The sequence below is a fragment of the Pteropus vampyrus genome, unplaced genomic scaffold (genome assembly GCF_000151845.1).
Source record: "Pteropus vampyrus isolate Shadow unplaced genomic scaffold, Pvam_2.0 Scaffold1, whole genome shotgun sequence".
NCBI lineage: Eukaryota > Metazoa > Chordata > Mammalia > Chiroptera > Pteropodidae > Pteropus > Pteropus vampyrus.
The window spans coordinates 19906512-19922879 of record NW_011888782.1 but is presented as its reverse complement, the minus strand read 5'-3'; the positions used below and the strand labels follow the sequence as shown (position 1 = coordinate 19922879).

The following is a 16368-nucleotide window of genomic DNA, read 5'->3' as shown; positions in this document are numbered from 1 at the left end:
AGGGATCCACCCTATTGCAATGTGACCTCATCTCAGCCTAATTGCATCTTTAACAACTCTGTTTCTAGAGTCCTGGAGGTTGGGACTTCAGCATAATGAATTTGGGGGAGACACAGTTCAGATCATAACATTACCTACGAAATGATGACCACAGTCAAGATGGTGAAAATATTCATAACTCCCCAAGAGTGTCTGTGTCCCTTTGTAAACCTTCTTTCCTGTGCCTCCCTCCCTCTCCAGGCAACCACTGATCTGTTTCTGTCACTTTAGATTAGTTTATATTTTCTGGAATTTTAGGTAATTGAAACACATCTTTCACACAGCATACCTGTTTTGAGATTCAGCCATGTTGTTACATGTGTCATAGTACTTTCCCTTTCTATGCCTGGTAGCAATTCCATTGAATAGATGTACCACAGCTTGTTTACCCTCCTGTTGATGGACATTTGGGTTATTTTTAGTTTTCATTATTATGAATGAGCTACTATGAACATCTTTTATTTTGAGTAAAATAAGGTAGACTTTGTAGCTTAAACTCAAAAATGTATTTCCAGTGATTTCTGTATACAGAAAAATTTCCAGATAAGAAATTTAACCTAACTCTAAAACAAAACAAAAACATCTAACTGCTCATAGAATTTCCATTTTTAATAAAAGGAACAAAAAATACTGAGAAGTGATGTCTAAAAAACCTATAGAAATAATAAAACAGAGCTATTTTTAATGGGAAACCTGGGCCTAGTGCCCACTCCTTTTGGTATTTGTTCATAGCTTATCTCAAGCACCTTTAACAGTGCGTCCCCCATAATGGGCACACAAGAACATCGTTCTGAGCGAGCGTTTTGGCTCATGAGGATCAGCCATGCTCTGTGATGTGGCCGTTGGGCCAAGCATCTTTTGGGGGACTGGCTCTTCCTGACGAGCCTCGTTTCTCCCTCAGATTAGGAAACTGAAGCTGCAGCTGGAGGAAGAGCGGCAGAAGTGCTCCAGGAGTGACGGCACGGCAGGGGACCTGGCGGCACTGCAGAACGGCTCAGACTTGCAGTTCATCGAAATGCAGAGTAGGTCTTGGGGGACAGGCCAGTCCCAGTCTGTGTGTAGGCCGTGTCCCAGGAGCGGGACCGTAAGCTGGCTGCCAGCGTCTTGTAATTCACAGTAGTCAAGGAAAGCTGTGTCCCAGAGATTGGTTAGTCCTCCGTTAGTCCAGAATAGCAGTCCTGGTCAGTGATGGAGCCAGCAGCAGCTCCTACTAGTCTCTGTGCTCCGGGGGATAATGAGAGGACTTGCCCCCTGCTAGGCGAAGTGATTTCTAGAAACATTTTGCAAATAGTGACATCCTGACAGTCCTCTTCCATACCTGTGTCAACATGAAGCTCAGTGCAGCACCTTTCTAGTTATAATTTTTTTTCATGGAATTTATCTTAGAATAATTGGAGGGATATATTTGGTACTAACTCACACTAATGTTGAGTAGTTTCAAAGTGTTCTCACAAGTTTTTTTGTTAACTCAAATTAATTTTTATTAGATAGAATTTAAAACAAGGCCACAAAGTAAGCCTATTCAGTGTACCTGAATGATCCCAGCTTTCCTCCCTTTCTAATTTTGACCCCATGTTATTTTAAAATGCCTAATGTATTCACAGTAATTCCCATGGTAGGGAGAGTTCAGAAACAATTCATATATAGTTAGATACTGTATAACAAGGGTCCCCTGTGTTATGGACCAGTACCGTTTCGTGGCCTGTTAGGAACCAGACCGCACAGCAGGAGGTGAGTGGCGGGCAGGCGAGCAAAGCTTCATTTGTATTTGCAGCCGCTCCCCAGCGCTAGCATCACCGCCTCAGCTCCGCCTCAGATCGTCAGGTGTTAGATTCTCACAGGAGCACCAGTCCCTGGTGCCAAAAAGGTTGGGGGCCACAGCTATATAATTCATGGATGGGAAGACTTTTATTTTTCCAATTCGAATAGTGGTTTTTCTGATATCTTATTTTAAGATATTGGTTATTCCATGGACATTTCCTCTAAATATTCTGAATTAGGCTAAATAGAAAAGACTTTTAGGGTTAATGCTTATTAATACTATTAATACTAACTCTTCAGGTTGGTATTAATAGTCATTTCCTTTATTGGATATCTGTAAGGACCCTTGTGGTACTTCCTGGTGAATATTTTGTTGTAGGAATATCACTTTGACATAGAGGGTAGATGAAGACAGGGGCATGAAAAAGGGCAGGCTGACTAGTTAGGAGGCTGTGATGGTGAGCTGAACCAGCACAATGGCTATCAACAGTCTTAGAGAGGGAGCGGGTATAGATTTGAAATAGATTGGCCTAAGCAGCAAAATCAAAAAGAGTCATATTAAGGGGGAATGCGCATGCATTTATGTGTGAAGCAGAGAAAAGTACCAGCTCAGCCATGAAGGAGAGCTGAGCAGAACCAGGCTGGGCCTGGCTGGTAAAGACAAAAGTGGGCAGCTTCCCTGCACTGGAAGGGCTGGAAGGAACACTGCCTGGCTGTTGAGTAGGGTGTTTCGGAATGGAATTTCAAAACGTGTGAAATGGCTGAGGTAAAAGACTTACACTTTTGAAAACAGGAAGGCATGGGTGGTTTGGAGAGCGAGAGAGCAGCAGCACATTTTGATAATAAATTGCTGGGTTGAAGAATTAAAAACTAAGATCCTGAAGCTTCTGTTTTAGAGGCCAGGAATAGGGATTGCTCTCTTTGACTCCCAGAGGTGGCTTTAAGGAGCGGGTTTTATAATTCCATTACTTTTAGGACAACAGTAACTATCCAGTTAGAACAGCCTTTTGCACTGAAGATTTTAAAGGTTGTTATAACCTTAGTTATGTGGAACAACAGAAAAGTTCTTGGGTTATAATTGTTTTATCTCTTGTAACCTTATAATTCCTACCCTATAATCATTTCAGAGTGATTTTTGTTAAATTCGGCTTGCTGGAGGGATTTTTTTTTCTCCCTGTCATTTCTAAACATCTTTTTAAATGATTTAATTCTCATATATTTACTGATTTATAGCTCTACCCATATCACATTATCATGCTTTTGAAAAGCAAATATTTATTAAGCATATGCTGTGTGCAAAGTACTTGGCTAGATACAGAGTAGATTCCAGAATACTAAGACAGAGCCCCTCTCCTTACATACATATATAATGTTAAGAAAGCATGATAAATGTTAAAAAAGAGAGTACAAATAAAATGCAACAAGGGAAGAAGTTACAGCTAACTAAGGAGAGTCATGAAGGAGGTGAAAATTTAATGTAACCTTGAAGGCTGCTTAGGACTTAAATCAGAGGGGAGAAGGGGAGGCTTGAGGCATAGAGAGCAGGAGGACTGGAAGGTGGTGCGGGGGTGGGGGCAGGGTGTAGCCAGGGAAACCGGAGGGCCCAGTCCTGGGGTCACAGAGGCTCCCTGGGCCACAGGGCTGCAGATAAGGCTCTGTGACTGCTCAGTGCTCTACCTATACACACCATGGGGCGAATAGTGAATGTTCTTCTAACTCCTCATCCAAGGGATGCTGTTGGAACACAAGTGCTAGAGCTTCTCGTAGTATCCACAGTTCCAGAGCCTCAGCTGCCGGAGATGCTGTGCTTGCCCCGTATGCATGTTTTGTCTTCTTAAACTGCATGGTCCTCTCCGGTGCTGCAGGAGGCGTCACTGCCTGAGATGATTCAGATGACTTTACCTGAAAGATGATTCATTCTTCTCTTCTGTTCTAGGAGATGCCAATAGACAAATTAGTGAATACAAGTTTAAGCTTTCAAAAGCAGAACAGGATATAACCACCTTAGAACAAAGTGTAAGTACTTCTATATGGTACCAAGTGATTTAAATTCCTTGAAAACACATCTGCTTCCTGCATCTTAGTGGCTAACCCCATGAGTGCCTGGGTTTCTTTGGGCTGCCTTTATAGTTGGATCTCTAGAAAAGCTCTATATTAAAAGCGGGAAAGCAAGCAGAGAACACCTGGCAGGGCACTTCAGCCTTCTGTTTTCTGTAAAAATGTAGAAAACTGTAGCTATAATTCTTATTGTAGATATTTCACAAAAATTCAAGAGGATTGTAGTTTATAACAAAATGCCTCATGGTACATTTCAACACGTCTAAAAACTTTTCCATTCAGTGAGTCTCCTCCTGCGATGTTACTTTGGCGCTTAAACAACATAGTCATCATAAAACTAACATGGGAAATCTGCCCTATAATAACTCTATAGCTGTAATCCGTTGGGGACATTACTTGATTTATAAATAGCATTCGGGCTCTGAGAGGACCTATGACTCACCCTAAGGGGACTTGTTAGTGTTAGATTACTTGGAATTTAAATGACATTGCATTTCCACCTTGGCTGCAAAAAAGTAGTGGCTCCCATTGCCCATTACCAGAGGCCCCTGTTCTCATTTTTACAGATTAGTCGGCTCGAGGGACAGGTGCTCAGATACAAAACCGCTGCCGAGAATGCTGAGAAAGTGGAGGATGAACTGAAGGCGGAAAAGAGAAAGCTACAGCGAGAGGTATTTGTTTTTATATGCTTTCTGGGATACATTCCTAAAAAGACAAATTCCTCTGAAAATAATTCTTTGCTGCCTAAGGAAGTTGATCCTGGGTCCAATCTTAAGGAAACAGCAGTGGAGTCACTTATTCTCCTGTTGGTTTTTGACTTGCACAGTGATTGCCATTTACTTTTATGTTTTGGTCAATTCGATAATAAGAAAAAGGATAGTTTTTATTTTTGTTTTAGATCAGGTCTGTTTCTCCAACTTCTGTATGTCCTGCCCGTGATGAATGCTCAGCATCATTATTTAACCTCTAGCTGACTGAAAAAACAATTTAAGCCGTGGGATGCTGTGCAAGGCCGTCAGTTGGCAGTGCTTCCGTTTCCCAAAAAGTTGAAAATAAAGTTCCTGGGTTTTCTTTCTGACCCTGTGAAGTGACTTGAGTTCTTCCTGTCTCCAGTTACGAACAGCATTGGACAAGATTGAGGAGATGGAGATGACCAACAGCCACCTGGCCAAGCGGCTGGAGAAGATGAAGGCCAATAGGACAGCACTTCTGGCCCAGCAATAGAGAGGCCACCCTTCCACCTGGGGGCTGCTTCTGGGGCTCCACCCAGAAGGACTGACTTTTTGTCCACTGACACAAAGCCTTTTCAGTACTGTTTGAGTTTTGTCATTAACATAGCCACCTTTGTATTTTATAATTTATGAGAGAATGAAACAGTTTTGAATCTTCATGGATGAACACTTTGGCTTTTGTTTGTAGTTTGATTCTAGACTAAGAACTGGTCCATGATGTTTTTATTTTTTATTTCTATAATTTTAAAATCAAGTTTACTCACCATTTTCCCCCGGCTGCCTCAATGACTGGGCACTCGGAGGCCTTGGCCCGGGTTCTAGAGGACAGCGATTCTGTGAGCGCTGAGATACTTGCTGGAGACCTCAGAAAACACAAGTGCCTTCCCCACAGTGCAATTCAGACTTCAGCTCTCTCCCGTGGTCAAAAGACATTTACCCTTAATATCAGATAGCATTTATATTTTAGTGAAGAAGAGTTCACAGGTAGGGAATATATGTTTCATTCAAATTTATATGTTTGGAGGAAAAGCCTTTTTTGTAAAATATTTATATAAGAAAATGTTAGAAAAAGATATGGGGAGTGTATATAAAACTTGCTTTATTGCATGGGGCAGGGGAAGTCTGAGGCCTAACACTCTTAGAGTAAGAGTAGGGTCCTTAGTCTTCAACATCAGCTGTGCTGTATCTTGTAAAGTATTTCATCTGCTGCTGCTTTGTGGAACGAAACCTCAGACAAGCCCAGTGGGGAGGAGGGCAGAGCAGGCAGGTGGGAAATCTGCCTGAAGGTTCTATTAAATACACCCTTTTGCTGACCACAGTTGGCTACTGGCACATTCATTTTGTTAGCGGGGCCTTCAAAGCAAATCATGGCAACCATGCCCTCTTACCTTGCTTCTCTTCTCTCCTTTCAAAGGAAAAATAATCTGGAATATAGAACTTTTTAAGAACTTTCATCTCTAAAGGTACCCAGTTCAAGAGGTTTTTATCATCGAGTGTAGCCCCTTTGCAGGATTTGTGATTCTCTTTTGCTCTCAGAATCAAGGTGATTTTGTGGAAATGATTATTGTATCTTCAGTGTGTTTACACAGAAAAAACACTGAGGAAAGTCTTATGAAATGAGGTCACATAAGAATAAATTAGACCAGAAACTAGATAATAAAGTTAACTCAATGTGAATAAAACCTCTAATAATCATTCCCTTCTTTAGAGTAATTAGCCCTTTGTTTTTAAAATATAGAAACCAATCTCCTGAACTAAGATGATTTCCTATAGATTTTCTTTCTAGTAGTAGTAACCACAGTTGTTCGTGTAGGAGTGGGGTGGGGGGCGGCATGTGTGAAATGCAGATTTATCCTAGAATCCCAGTTGGAACCAATACACTGTGTGGTCCAGCCCTAGAGGCCTTGGAAACCCCTCTTCCTCTTCATCCACAGTCACGCGGCCTGTGCCCCTCCCAGGCTCCTGGACTCTCACTTCTGAGATGCCCTGGTCTACCTTTCAGAAGTTCCCGGTGTTAGAACCTGATCTTGCCTCTTGTGGCAGAACAAGTATGTCTGTCTGTCTCAGTCTTTTCCACATGGAATGGCTCCACTTCTTCATAAGACAGAGTTTTCTGTTTTTTCCAACAGAACTTTCTTCATTTGAGTCTTGAAATCTGGATTTTACCTCCAAACTATAGGCATTCTTCCTCCCTGTGCACACTGCACATTTGTTTCTATTAATGCAGGTTAGTATTAAAGTAGCTTATTTTAATGGCACTTATAGTTTAGCTTTGTATTTTTACATCATTCTTCAAATAAGAATACCTAGAGCTTTCTTTATCTTAAGCTGGTAGTAGTCATAAGTCATTAACAAAGTGGGCTACCTTAAAAACTCATGTTGGACAAGGACTATTTTCTCAAGTCTTTTTTTTAATAAAGAATAAATTCGTTACTCTTTGGTTACTGAAGGTATTAACAGATTATAAATTTAGCTTTCTCCATAGGCAGTGTCATCAGAGCCTCTAATATGTTCAGGACCTCTTTTAAAAGGCACCTGAACTAACATAATATCTATCGCATGATCTATGAAATTTTCAAGCACTTTTTGGAAATCTTATCAGATGCTCAGGGGGCTTTCAAATTGCTTTTGGGATTCTTCAACACAATCAGATATATACTAAGTGAAAATCAATCTAGAAAAACTTTTAAGTTTAGTGAAATTAAATAAGAAATCATGTTTGACACATCTGACAATTTATTTAATCAACTCACCATGCATACGGAGTGCTACTAGTTAGTGTGAGTCTTCAATCTTAAGACCTACCAACATCAGGATACAAAGGAAGAACAACACACGCAGAGTCCACAAATGACCGTATTTAACACCTCTCAAAGACTTTGTACAGATCGGGCAGGTTGGCAAGCTGCAGGATATTTCCATCTTCCGTGAAATGTTTAGGAGGCAGAAGGTGTGAGCGGAAGGCTTTATAGACAATGTGTTCCACAGTCCACTTCCAGGGGTTTGCAGTCGAGCCAGGCACTTCACTCTGAAAGACATGTTTGATGTCATAAACCTCCCCGTGTGCATCCCAACGTACACTGGCGTCCTGCCTGACATGCACTGGGCTGGGAAAGTCTTAGTAGCTTTTAACGGCCTGCGCTCCCTCATGCTTGTGAGGCAGCCTCTCTGGGCCGGCCTCCTAGAGAACCTATCAGCCTGAACGTGAGAGACGAGATGGGGGAAAAGAAGGAAGCCACAGCTCTCGAGACCTTCTCCCCTGGAACCAAGTTCCCATGCAGGGAGGAGGAGTTTGTTTTGGAAGGATCTAATAGAACGTCTTATCCTGACTGTCATGTTCAGATAGCACCATTAAATTTGGGGGTTTTCATGCAGCCCTGTTTTCAAAAAGCTGCACAGGTAAGAAATGAAAACAATGAGGATTATTGTGCTCCGCTCTTCCTCTCCCACATCTGAGCCTTAGCTGTCTCATGGACAAGAAAATGTTCTTTCTCATCCATCCTTTTCTTGAAGTAAATTTTCTCAGTCAAATGCCATACTCTCAGCACAGTTCGGTAAATGTGCTGCCTTACCTCCTCCACTGGCCTGAGATAGTCCCTGGGGCCAACAGGACCTAGGACTGAATCTCTGCTCCAACACCTATGCATGCCACCTGTCCCTTCGTTTCCTCACCTGTGAAACGAGTGTATCACTTCACCTCAGAGGATGACTTAAGTAATCACCGAGCGTGGTTATGGATGTAAGGTCGCTACCTTTAGTTCTTAAGACTATTTCAATCCCCAGGGTCCCCACCCAACCAAACCCTCCGAAATAGGTGCTGACTGAAAAACACTGTCATCTGATTGGAAAGTGATGAGGAAGCATAAGAAACCCAGGCCCTTTTTGCGTCAAGCTGACTTTCCATAAGAAAAGCTGTCGTCTCACCTCGCTCAGTCCAGCTCCGTTTTCTTGGGAAATCAGTGGTTAGGTGTAGAATAAGGCAAAAGCTAAAAGAGACCAGGGAGATTGGCCTGGAATCTGAGGACTGTGGCTACACGTAAGGACTAACACTGGGAGATAGGACCCACTGGCCCTGGACAAACTAACTCAGCCTCTCATCTCTTACTGTGATGGCTTGTGTTTTTACAGCTGACAGTGGGATCACTCTCTAACTGATCTCCAGCAGAAGAAAAAACTCATGAATAAAAGCTGACCATTGTGCTTAAACCTTATGTGCAATGAAATCCTAGGAATTTAGAGATGGGCACGTTTCATCTAAAGGTGGTGTGAGAGCCCATCCCATCCTGGGTGCTAACATGCATCTGCACAGTACCTGCTGGCCTGAAAGCGTCGACTCCTCAGATACGTACTGCTTCCGGATGGAGTAAAACATAGCACATTCTTTACTGAGGCTTTCAAAACATTCCTTTTCTTCGTCCCAGTTCACCTGATCCAAAGAGAATTCAATACGTCAACATAAGTATGCGTTTTAAACACACTTCATTCTAAATAGAGATCACACGACTTTAAAGCTAAATGCGACTTTTTAGGCATTAAAGCTATAAATTGGAACTGCTGAATACTGCTTGCGGGGAGATGGGGACGGGAGGGAGCCTTTAGGTGTTTTACCCTTTCTACCTTTATCATTCCAAGTAAAGGTGGGGCCCGGTGCCTCCCACCCCCAGCACCCACATACTTGTTAATGGCTTGATCACTTGCCTCAGTGGCTAGTCGAAGAATGAAGATAGGCAGACCCTCTAATGGGGGCACGTAGTTGTCGATCAGAAGGGGTAATCCAATCAGGTTCCCTTCCTACTTGCAGGAAAAAAGGTCAAGACGAGGGGACAAGAAATAATGCTATTACAGTTTAAATAAATTCCATTTCCACAGACCCTCCTCAAGATCTTGACTGGCCTCATACCTGTCATTCTGGTGACCAGGTGCACGACTGGGCTACACACTGGGGACAGGAGAGCTAAGCACTTAAAAGAGTTTTTTGTCCTGACATGTAGCAGAACAACCTTTTCTTCAGATGTGCTCACCAACCAAAGAACATATCAAGAACGAAAACCCCAAAGATCAAGGGGTAAGAGGAGAGTGCGTGGCTCAGCATCATCGCATTCACTATGGCCCGCAGGGGCTGTGGGGTTCAGCCCTCCCTCCTGCCTGCATCCTTCACCCTGGGAACAGGAATGGGCACGAATGGGTGATAAAACTGTTGTGTAACTAGAAATGCAAATGCCGAGTCTCCTCCTGATCTTGGACCAACTACAGAACTTGATTCCTACCTGAAGAATACAAGAGACATAAAAATGGCTGTCACACACCTCGTCAATTTCCAAAGAGAAGTAGTCTGCAAGCATCTCAGTCTTCTTTTTCAGAAACTCAACTATGTATTCGGCAAGTCCTTCCTTGGGGCCATCTTCCTCTGTCCAGCCACTCTCGGGACTGTCTAGAGCGAGCATGGCGAGGTCAAAGAGCGGTGCCGGCTCCTGGGGAGCAGCAAGAACATTAGGCAGCAAGCGTTAACAGGGCGCCCAAATGAAGCCTGAGCTCCCACGAGACCAGTGTCAGAAAAGCCACAAAACCATGACCACAGCAGGAGGTGGAACCCACCAATCTAACACTTCGCACAGAAACAACAAAACGCACCACAAAACCTCTTTCTCCACCCATGGCCCTTTCAACAGAGACGATGCGACAGACAGACAACCCGCTGAACAGGTGCGATGGGTGAGGCTGTGAGGAGGCACTTTCTTTTTGTGTAGCTTTAAGGACTCCACTTACTTTCACATTTATAGAAAATCACCAAGCAGATCATTCATTTCTTTCTACTGCCTTATCCATAACTAAAGCAAGGGAGGGTGAATAGGTTAAATAGAATGACATTTCAAGTAAATTATCTGATTAGACAGAAGACTGAAATCTATTGTCAAAAATAAGATGCCTAAATTTTCTTCCATTTCTCTCTTTCTGACATGGTTACATTTTCCCTTTACATGTTACAAACCCATAGTACACTGTTTTTATTTTTTCATAATATTTTTCAATTATTCAAAAAGACCTAATAATCCTAAATGTTTATACACTCAATAACAGAACTTTAAAATATGAAGGATAAAACTAACAGAACTGCAAAGAGAAACAGACAAATTCATGATTATAGCTGGAGGTTTTAATACCCCTTTCTCAATAACTGACAGAACAAGCAGACAAACAACCAGGACATAGAAGATTTGAGCATCACTATCAACTGATATACATGCCATTTATAGAACATTCTACTCAACAAGACCAGAAGACAAATTCTTTCCAAGTACACATGAGACATTTATCAACATAGACCGTACTTTGGGCCGTAAGACATCTCGACAAGTGTAAAAGGATTCGAATATGTTCTCTGACCAAATGGTAGGAATCAATAACAAAATCTCTGGAAAATCTCCAGTAATCACAAACTAAATAACATACTTCTAAATAACTTGAGGGACAAAAAAAAAAAAAAAGGAGGGGGGCGGAAATTGTAGAGTATTTTAGACTGAATGAAAATAAAAACAACTTATCAAAGTTTGTGGGAAGCTGCTAAAGCAGCACTTAGGGGAAAATTTATGGCACTTAACATCTATCTTAGAAAAGAAAGATTGCAAACCAGGGACCTCAGCTTCCACCGTGAGGAATGTGAAACAGAAGAACAAATTAAACCTAAAATAAGTAGAAGAAAGGAAATAGTAAAGATCAGAGCAGAAATAATCAAAAAAAGAAAAATCAATGAAATAAAAGTTCTTTGGGATCAATAAAACTGACGAACCTCTAGCCAACTGATGAAGTAAAAAGAAAAGTAAAAAGAAAATAAAATAAAATTATCAAGAATAAGAACGAGAGAGGTTATTTCACTATAGATCTACGGAAATTCAAAGAATAACAAATATTATAAACAACTTCAAGCCAATGGATTTGAAAACCTAAATGAACAAATTCTTTCGAAGAAAAAAGTGCCAAGGCTGAGTTAAGAAGAAAAAGTTAACCTGAATAGATCTCTATCTATGAAAGAAATTGAATTTTTAGTTAAAAACCTCCCTCCTCAGAAAGCTCCAGACTCAAATGGCTTCACTGGTGAATTCTACCAAACATTTAAGGAATAAACACCAATTTTACACAATCTTTCGGAAGACGGAAAAGGAGGGACTACTGACTATCTCATTCTGTGAGACCAGATTACCCTGATACCAAAACCTGACAAAGATAATACAAGAAAACTACAAACCAATATCGTAATTCATGACCACAGATGAAAGAATCGTAAACAAAATTTTAGCAAATCAATTCCAATAATATAAAAAGGATAATACATTAGATCAGGCACAAGCAAGGTTCATCCCAGGAATGCAAGACTGGTTTAATATATGAAAACCAATATAACTCACTACATTAACAAACTAAAAAAGACAAACCATATATTTTAACAGATACAGAAAAAGCAGGTGAAAAAATTCAACATCCATTCTTGAATAAAAATTCTAAGCAAACACAACTTCATACGGGGCAGATACAAAAAAAAAAAACTCCACCTACAGCAGAAAGCATAGTTAATGGTGAAAGACTGAATGCTTTTGCTCTAACATCAGGAACAAGAGAAAGATTTTCATTCTTGCCACTTCATTCCACATTGTACAAAGGTTCTAGCCAGTGCAATCAAGTGAGAGAAAGAAAAAAAAGCCATCCAGATTAGACTGGACAGGAAGAAATAAAACTTTCTTTATTCACAGATGCTATGATCATCTACATAGAAAATCTGATGAAATCTATAAAAAAGTTACTAGAACTAATAAGTGAGTTTAATGAGGTTGTGCAAGATACACACACGATCAATGTACAAAAACACCTGTATTTCTATATACTAGCAACTAACGACTGGAAATTTTTTAAAAATACCATTTACAATAGCATCAAAAAATTTGAAATATTAAGGGATAAATCTAACAAAAGATTTTCTGGGGGGGAGGAAAAAAAAAGATTTTTCTCTCCAAATTGATCTACAGATTCAATGCAATCCCACTAAAAATTCCATAAAGCTTTTTTTGTAGAGTATGGCACACATAAAAAATAAAATATGAAATTACATAGATATGGAGTATGATATTAATTCTAAAATTAGGCAATGAAAAAGTCTTGGAAGAAATGGACTAAAGTTGTTGGTTGGGATTGTGTTTAGGTCACAGGCTTTAGAGAACATTTCTATTTTTATCTCTTTCCAAGTTTTCTTAAGTAGATATACTAATTTCTAAAATAATTAATAAACATTCTTTAAGTTGGCTAGCAAATGACTGTTCTGCTTTGTATAAAACTATTATCATTAAAGATACCTCCATATGTAAATCATAATACAAGAAACTATCCTAAGCATATTTAGAAAAATTTAATATATTACAACTAAGGTAAAACTATTCTATTCAGAAATAACAAATTGTTGAAATTTCAGAAATGAGAAGCAAGAAATAAACTTACCGATAACCTCAGAACACCAAAATTGGCAAAATCATAAATGAGTATCTGGTAGAACAGTTCTTCACTGAAAATAAAAATGAAGTGACTTGAAGGAAAAGCTGAATCCATGCATGAGAGCCCAGCAGCAGGCACAAAGGGAGAATTAAGCCCCCGAACACGAGTAGGACGCGGAGATGGTCCTGCCCTGCTGCGGGACTGTTTACAGTCTACCCACATGGCCTTTCCCTCAAGGAGCTGGGTTCCGGCCTGCACTGAAGCAAGGGCTCGGGTTGGCCATCCCCCCCCCCCCCCCCGCCCCCGCCAAGTTCAAGTGCGAATACCAGGTCTGCCTCATTATCACTCCTGCTCTGTCCTCACCCCTCTGGTGCTATGAAAGGTTTCTGACACCCTGTAATGAAATTTAAGTTTTTATTTGCTTGCTATTTTCTCACTTAGAATCCTACAAATCCCATTTTTTACGACTCACCATTAAAAGTGATACGGAATGTGGAGGAAGGCGGGGAGACCCCCTAAACAGTCAGGAGTGGACCCATGGCAGAATGAGACTGTGCTGCTGCTATGTGCTTTAGGATGCAGCACTGGCTGGCAACATTCCAAAAGCAGCTGGGACATGCAGAATATACTGAACTACTCACGAAAATACAGAATTGAAATAAATGCTACTTTATAGTTCTTAATGCAAGCTGGTTCTTGACTCAACGAGAGTCATCCACCAAGGTCCCTGGAAGCAATCAATACAAATGTTACTGGCTATGCACCGGGCAAATGACACTGCTGGGATCACCCTTCCCTTGCTCATCAATCCCACTGGTTTATTTGGTGGCTAGAGTAAGTTTTTGCCATATTCCTGAGGCTAAGAGGAAGGAGGCGTCAGGTCTTCTTTCTCTTGCATCCTTGACGGTACCATGTTGCATGCAACAGATGCTAGAATCCTCTACCAGAATTAAGCCCTCGACACCTGGTTCACAGCAGCCAACATTAACTGAGCACTGAGCACCAACCAAACACTAGGCTTCTCTTGTCATTTCTCATCCTCACAAAACTCTGCAAGTTTATCCCAATTTACAGATGAGAAATCTGAGACAGTTTTGGAAAGGGACTTGTCCATGGCCACGTCAACTGTAAATGGTTGAGCCTGGATTTGAAACCACATCTGTCTGACTACAAAGCCTGGGCCCTTTCCGACTCCATCAAGCCGCTCTCCATTTTTTTGTGTCTGTGCCTCCTGGACCATTCTACTAGTAGCTCTGCTCTTTTCACGTGCTCACTGATTTACCTAAGTTTGGTGGTGTTGAGAAGGTATAACTTGGTCTGATGCTGTGCCAAGGCCCACTGAGGATTCACACAGCCCACAAATGAGTGGTTATGCAGCATCTCCCGGAGAGCTGGAAAACAGAAAAACAGGTAAGTAATGGCATCCCACCAATACCTCTTTGCAGCCCAAAGCACCGAGTGCCAGAACTAGAGACAACAAATAAGCAAAGATGCCTGAACTAAACCTCTTGCTGAAAACAAAAACGAATGAGGAATAAAACATAACTAATCTTTTAAAATGCAACTAAGAACTATCGAAAGATTCAGGAATACTCAAAAATCACAATCTAAGACAAAGCAGGAACAGGAAGCCAGAGAAGTAATGAGAGCTCTGAAGCCAGCTTTATCCAAAGATACCAGAGGAACCTCAGGAATCATGAACCTTAGTTTTTTGCAGGCTCTGAGGTGTGGAGAAAGAAAACCAGAAGCCTAGGAATGGTTTTACATGGGGAATCTCACAGGAGCCCACTCTTCCAAGACTTGAAGCTGAGACCCCAAGGGTTGCACCCTCACTGTGAAGGAAAAGAGCCACTAACATGCCCCATGCCTCCTCTTCAAAGGGCAGTGAGCAAAACTGTCCACCCGCCTCAAACCCTGGTATTGGGAGTAAAGAAAAAATTGCATCCCTGAGAATTTGTGATCATAAGCTGGTCTTCGCAAACTTTTGCAGCCAGGAATTAACATTGAAAACCTTGAGTGCAGATTTTAGTTTAAACTGATTCTGGGGCTAACTGTTCCTCCAGGTCCCTGATAGAATCAAAGGCAAATTCCTTCTGGAGAAATTCATCTTTGATCCAGGCTTCAAACTATTCCCTACAGATAAAAGTACCAGGAACTAGCAGTCAAAAATTGTAAAACACACAAAGAAACAAGGCACCAAGAATCTGAATGCAGAAGAAATCATGACATCATATCTACAAAGGTTTCAGAGACTGGAAATATCGGCAAAGAAGATAAGGTAAGTATGTTTGGTATGCTTAAGAGGTATTAAAACAATAAGCGGCAGGGGACTATCAAAATGATGGATGAGAGTTCCAAAAGAACCAAATAAACTTTCTAAAACTGAAAAATATAATAGTTGAAGTTAAAAATCAAAATAGATTTAACATATCAGACAAAGTTGGCAAGGTAATTAACTAGAAGGTCGATCTAAAGAAATTATCCAGAATATAGGGCAGAGAGACAAAGAGATGGAAATTAGAAGTGATGAAAGACACTAAGCCTCAGCTTCTACGAAGCCCAACAAAATCCATACCTGAAACCCAGTGATATTGTAGGACACTAAAGCAGAGAGATCTCAAAAGCACTCAGAGACAAGAGAGATTACCCATAAAGTAATAAAACATAAGGCTGATAGCTAGCTGAATTTTTAACAGCAACAGTAGAAGCCAAGAAAATGACAGTTACGCCTTCAAAAAAAAAAAAAGCCGATCTGGAAATTTAAGCCCAACCAAAAAACTTTTCGAAATATGGATGAATTAGACAAAGCAAAACTCAGTTTGCCACCCAAGGATGGATGGGCTTAGGGCAGACCATGAAAGGTCAGAGGGAAAGAATTATGAGCAAATATTATTTGCTAAATCCAAAGAAACTGACAATAGTAATATATTATGAAACAACCAGATATTTACATGAAAACTGTGAATCTAACACCATACACCAAAGATGAATTCCATGTGGAATAGAAATTTAAGCATATGTATTTTAGGAGACAATGCAAGGGCATTTATTTAATTATCCTAGAGTTAGGAAGAATTTCCTGAGTAAGATAAAAAGGCAAACCTGTAAACAACAATGCCTACATTAAATCTAAGAATTTCTGTTCAAAAAACAAGTGTTCATTAAAAAAAAAAATACCAGATGAGTCCTAAACTGGGGGAAGATATTCCCATGTAACTGATTACTATCTAGGATATATATAGAACTCCTAAAATCAGTTAGAAAAGACCAAAAACCCTACAGAAAAAAATGGGCAAAAAAC

The 16368-nt window shown here is 40.7% G+C and overlaps 2 protein-coding genes across 27 annotated transcripts in view; one reads left to right on the top strand and one right to left on the bottom strand.

The window, feature by feature from the left end:
- The window catches only part of LRRFIP2 (LRR binding FLII interacting protein 2), a 102483-nt gene extending 96242 nt beyond the window's left edge, over positions 1-6241 (top strand). For all 26 annotated transcript variants that reach the window (XM_023535946.1, XM_023536034.1, XM_023536134.1 and 23 more), the window contains 4 exons: positions 941-1061; positions 3737-3816; positions 4425-4529; positions 4972-6241. In XM_023535946.1, the coding sequence (XP_023391714.1) occupies positions 941-1061; positions 3737-3816; positions 4425-4529; positions 4972-5082 (417 nt within the window). In that variant the 3' untranslated portion in view covers positions 5083-6241. The remainder of the gene's footprint in view (positions 1-940; positions 1062-3736; positions 3817-4424; positions 4530-4971) is intronic.
- A 1061-nt stretch (positions 6242-7302) lies between these two features.
- The window catches only part of MLH1 (mutL homolog 1), a 36029-nt gene continuing 26963 nt past the window's right edge, over positions 7303-16368 (bottom strand). Inside the window, exons 12-17 of the mRNA XM_023535560.1 lie at positions 14350-14458; positions 13074-13137; positions 9896-10060; positions 9288-9380; positions 8902-9015; positions 7303-7617 (exon numbers count right to left, since the gene is read on the bottom strand). Coding sequence (XP_023391328.1) covers positions 7450-7617; positions 8902-9015; positions 9288-9380; positions 9896-10060; positions 13074-13137; positions 14350-14458 — 713 coding nt within the window. The 3' untranslated portion in view covers positions 7303-7449. The remainder of the gene's footprint in view (positions 7618-8901; positions 9016-9287; positions 9381-9895; positions 10061-13073; positions 13138-14349; positions 14459-16368) is intronic.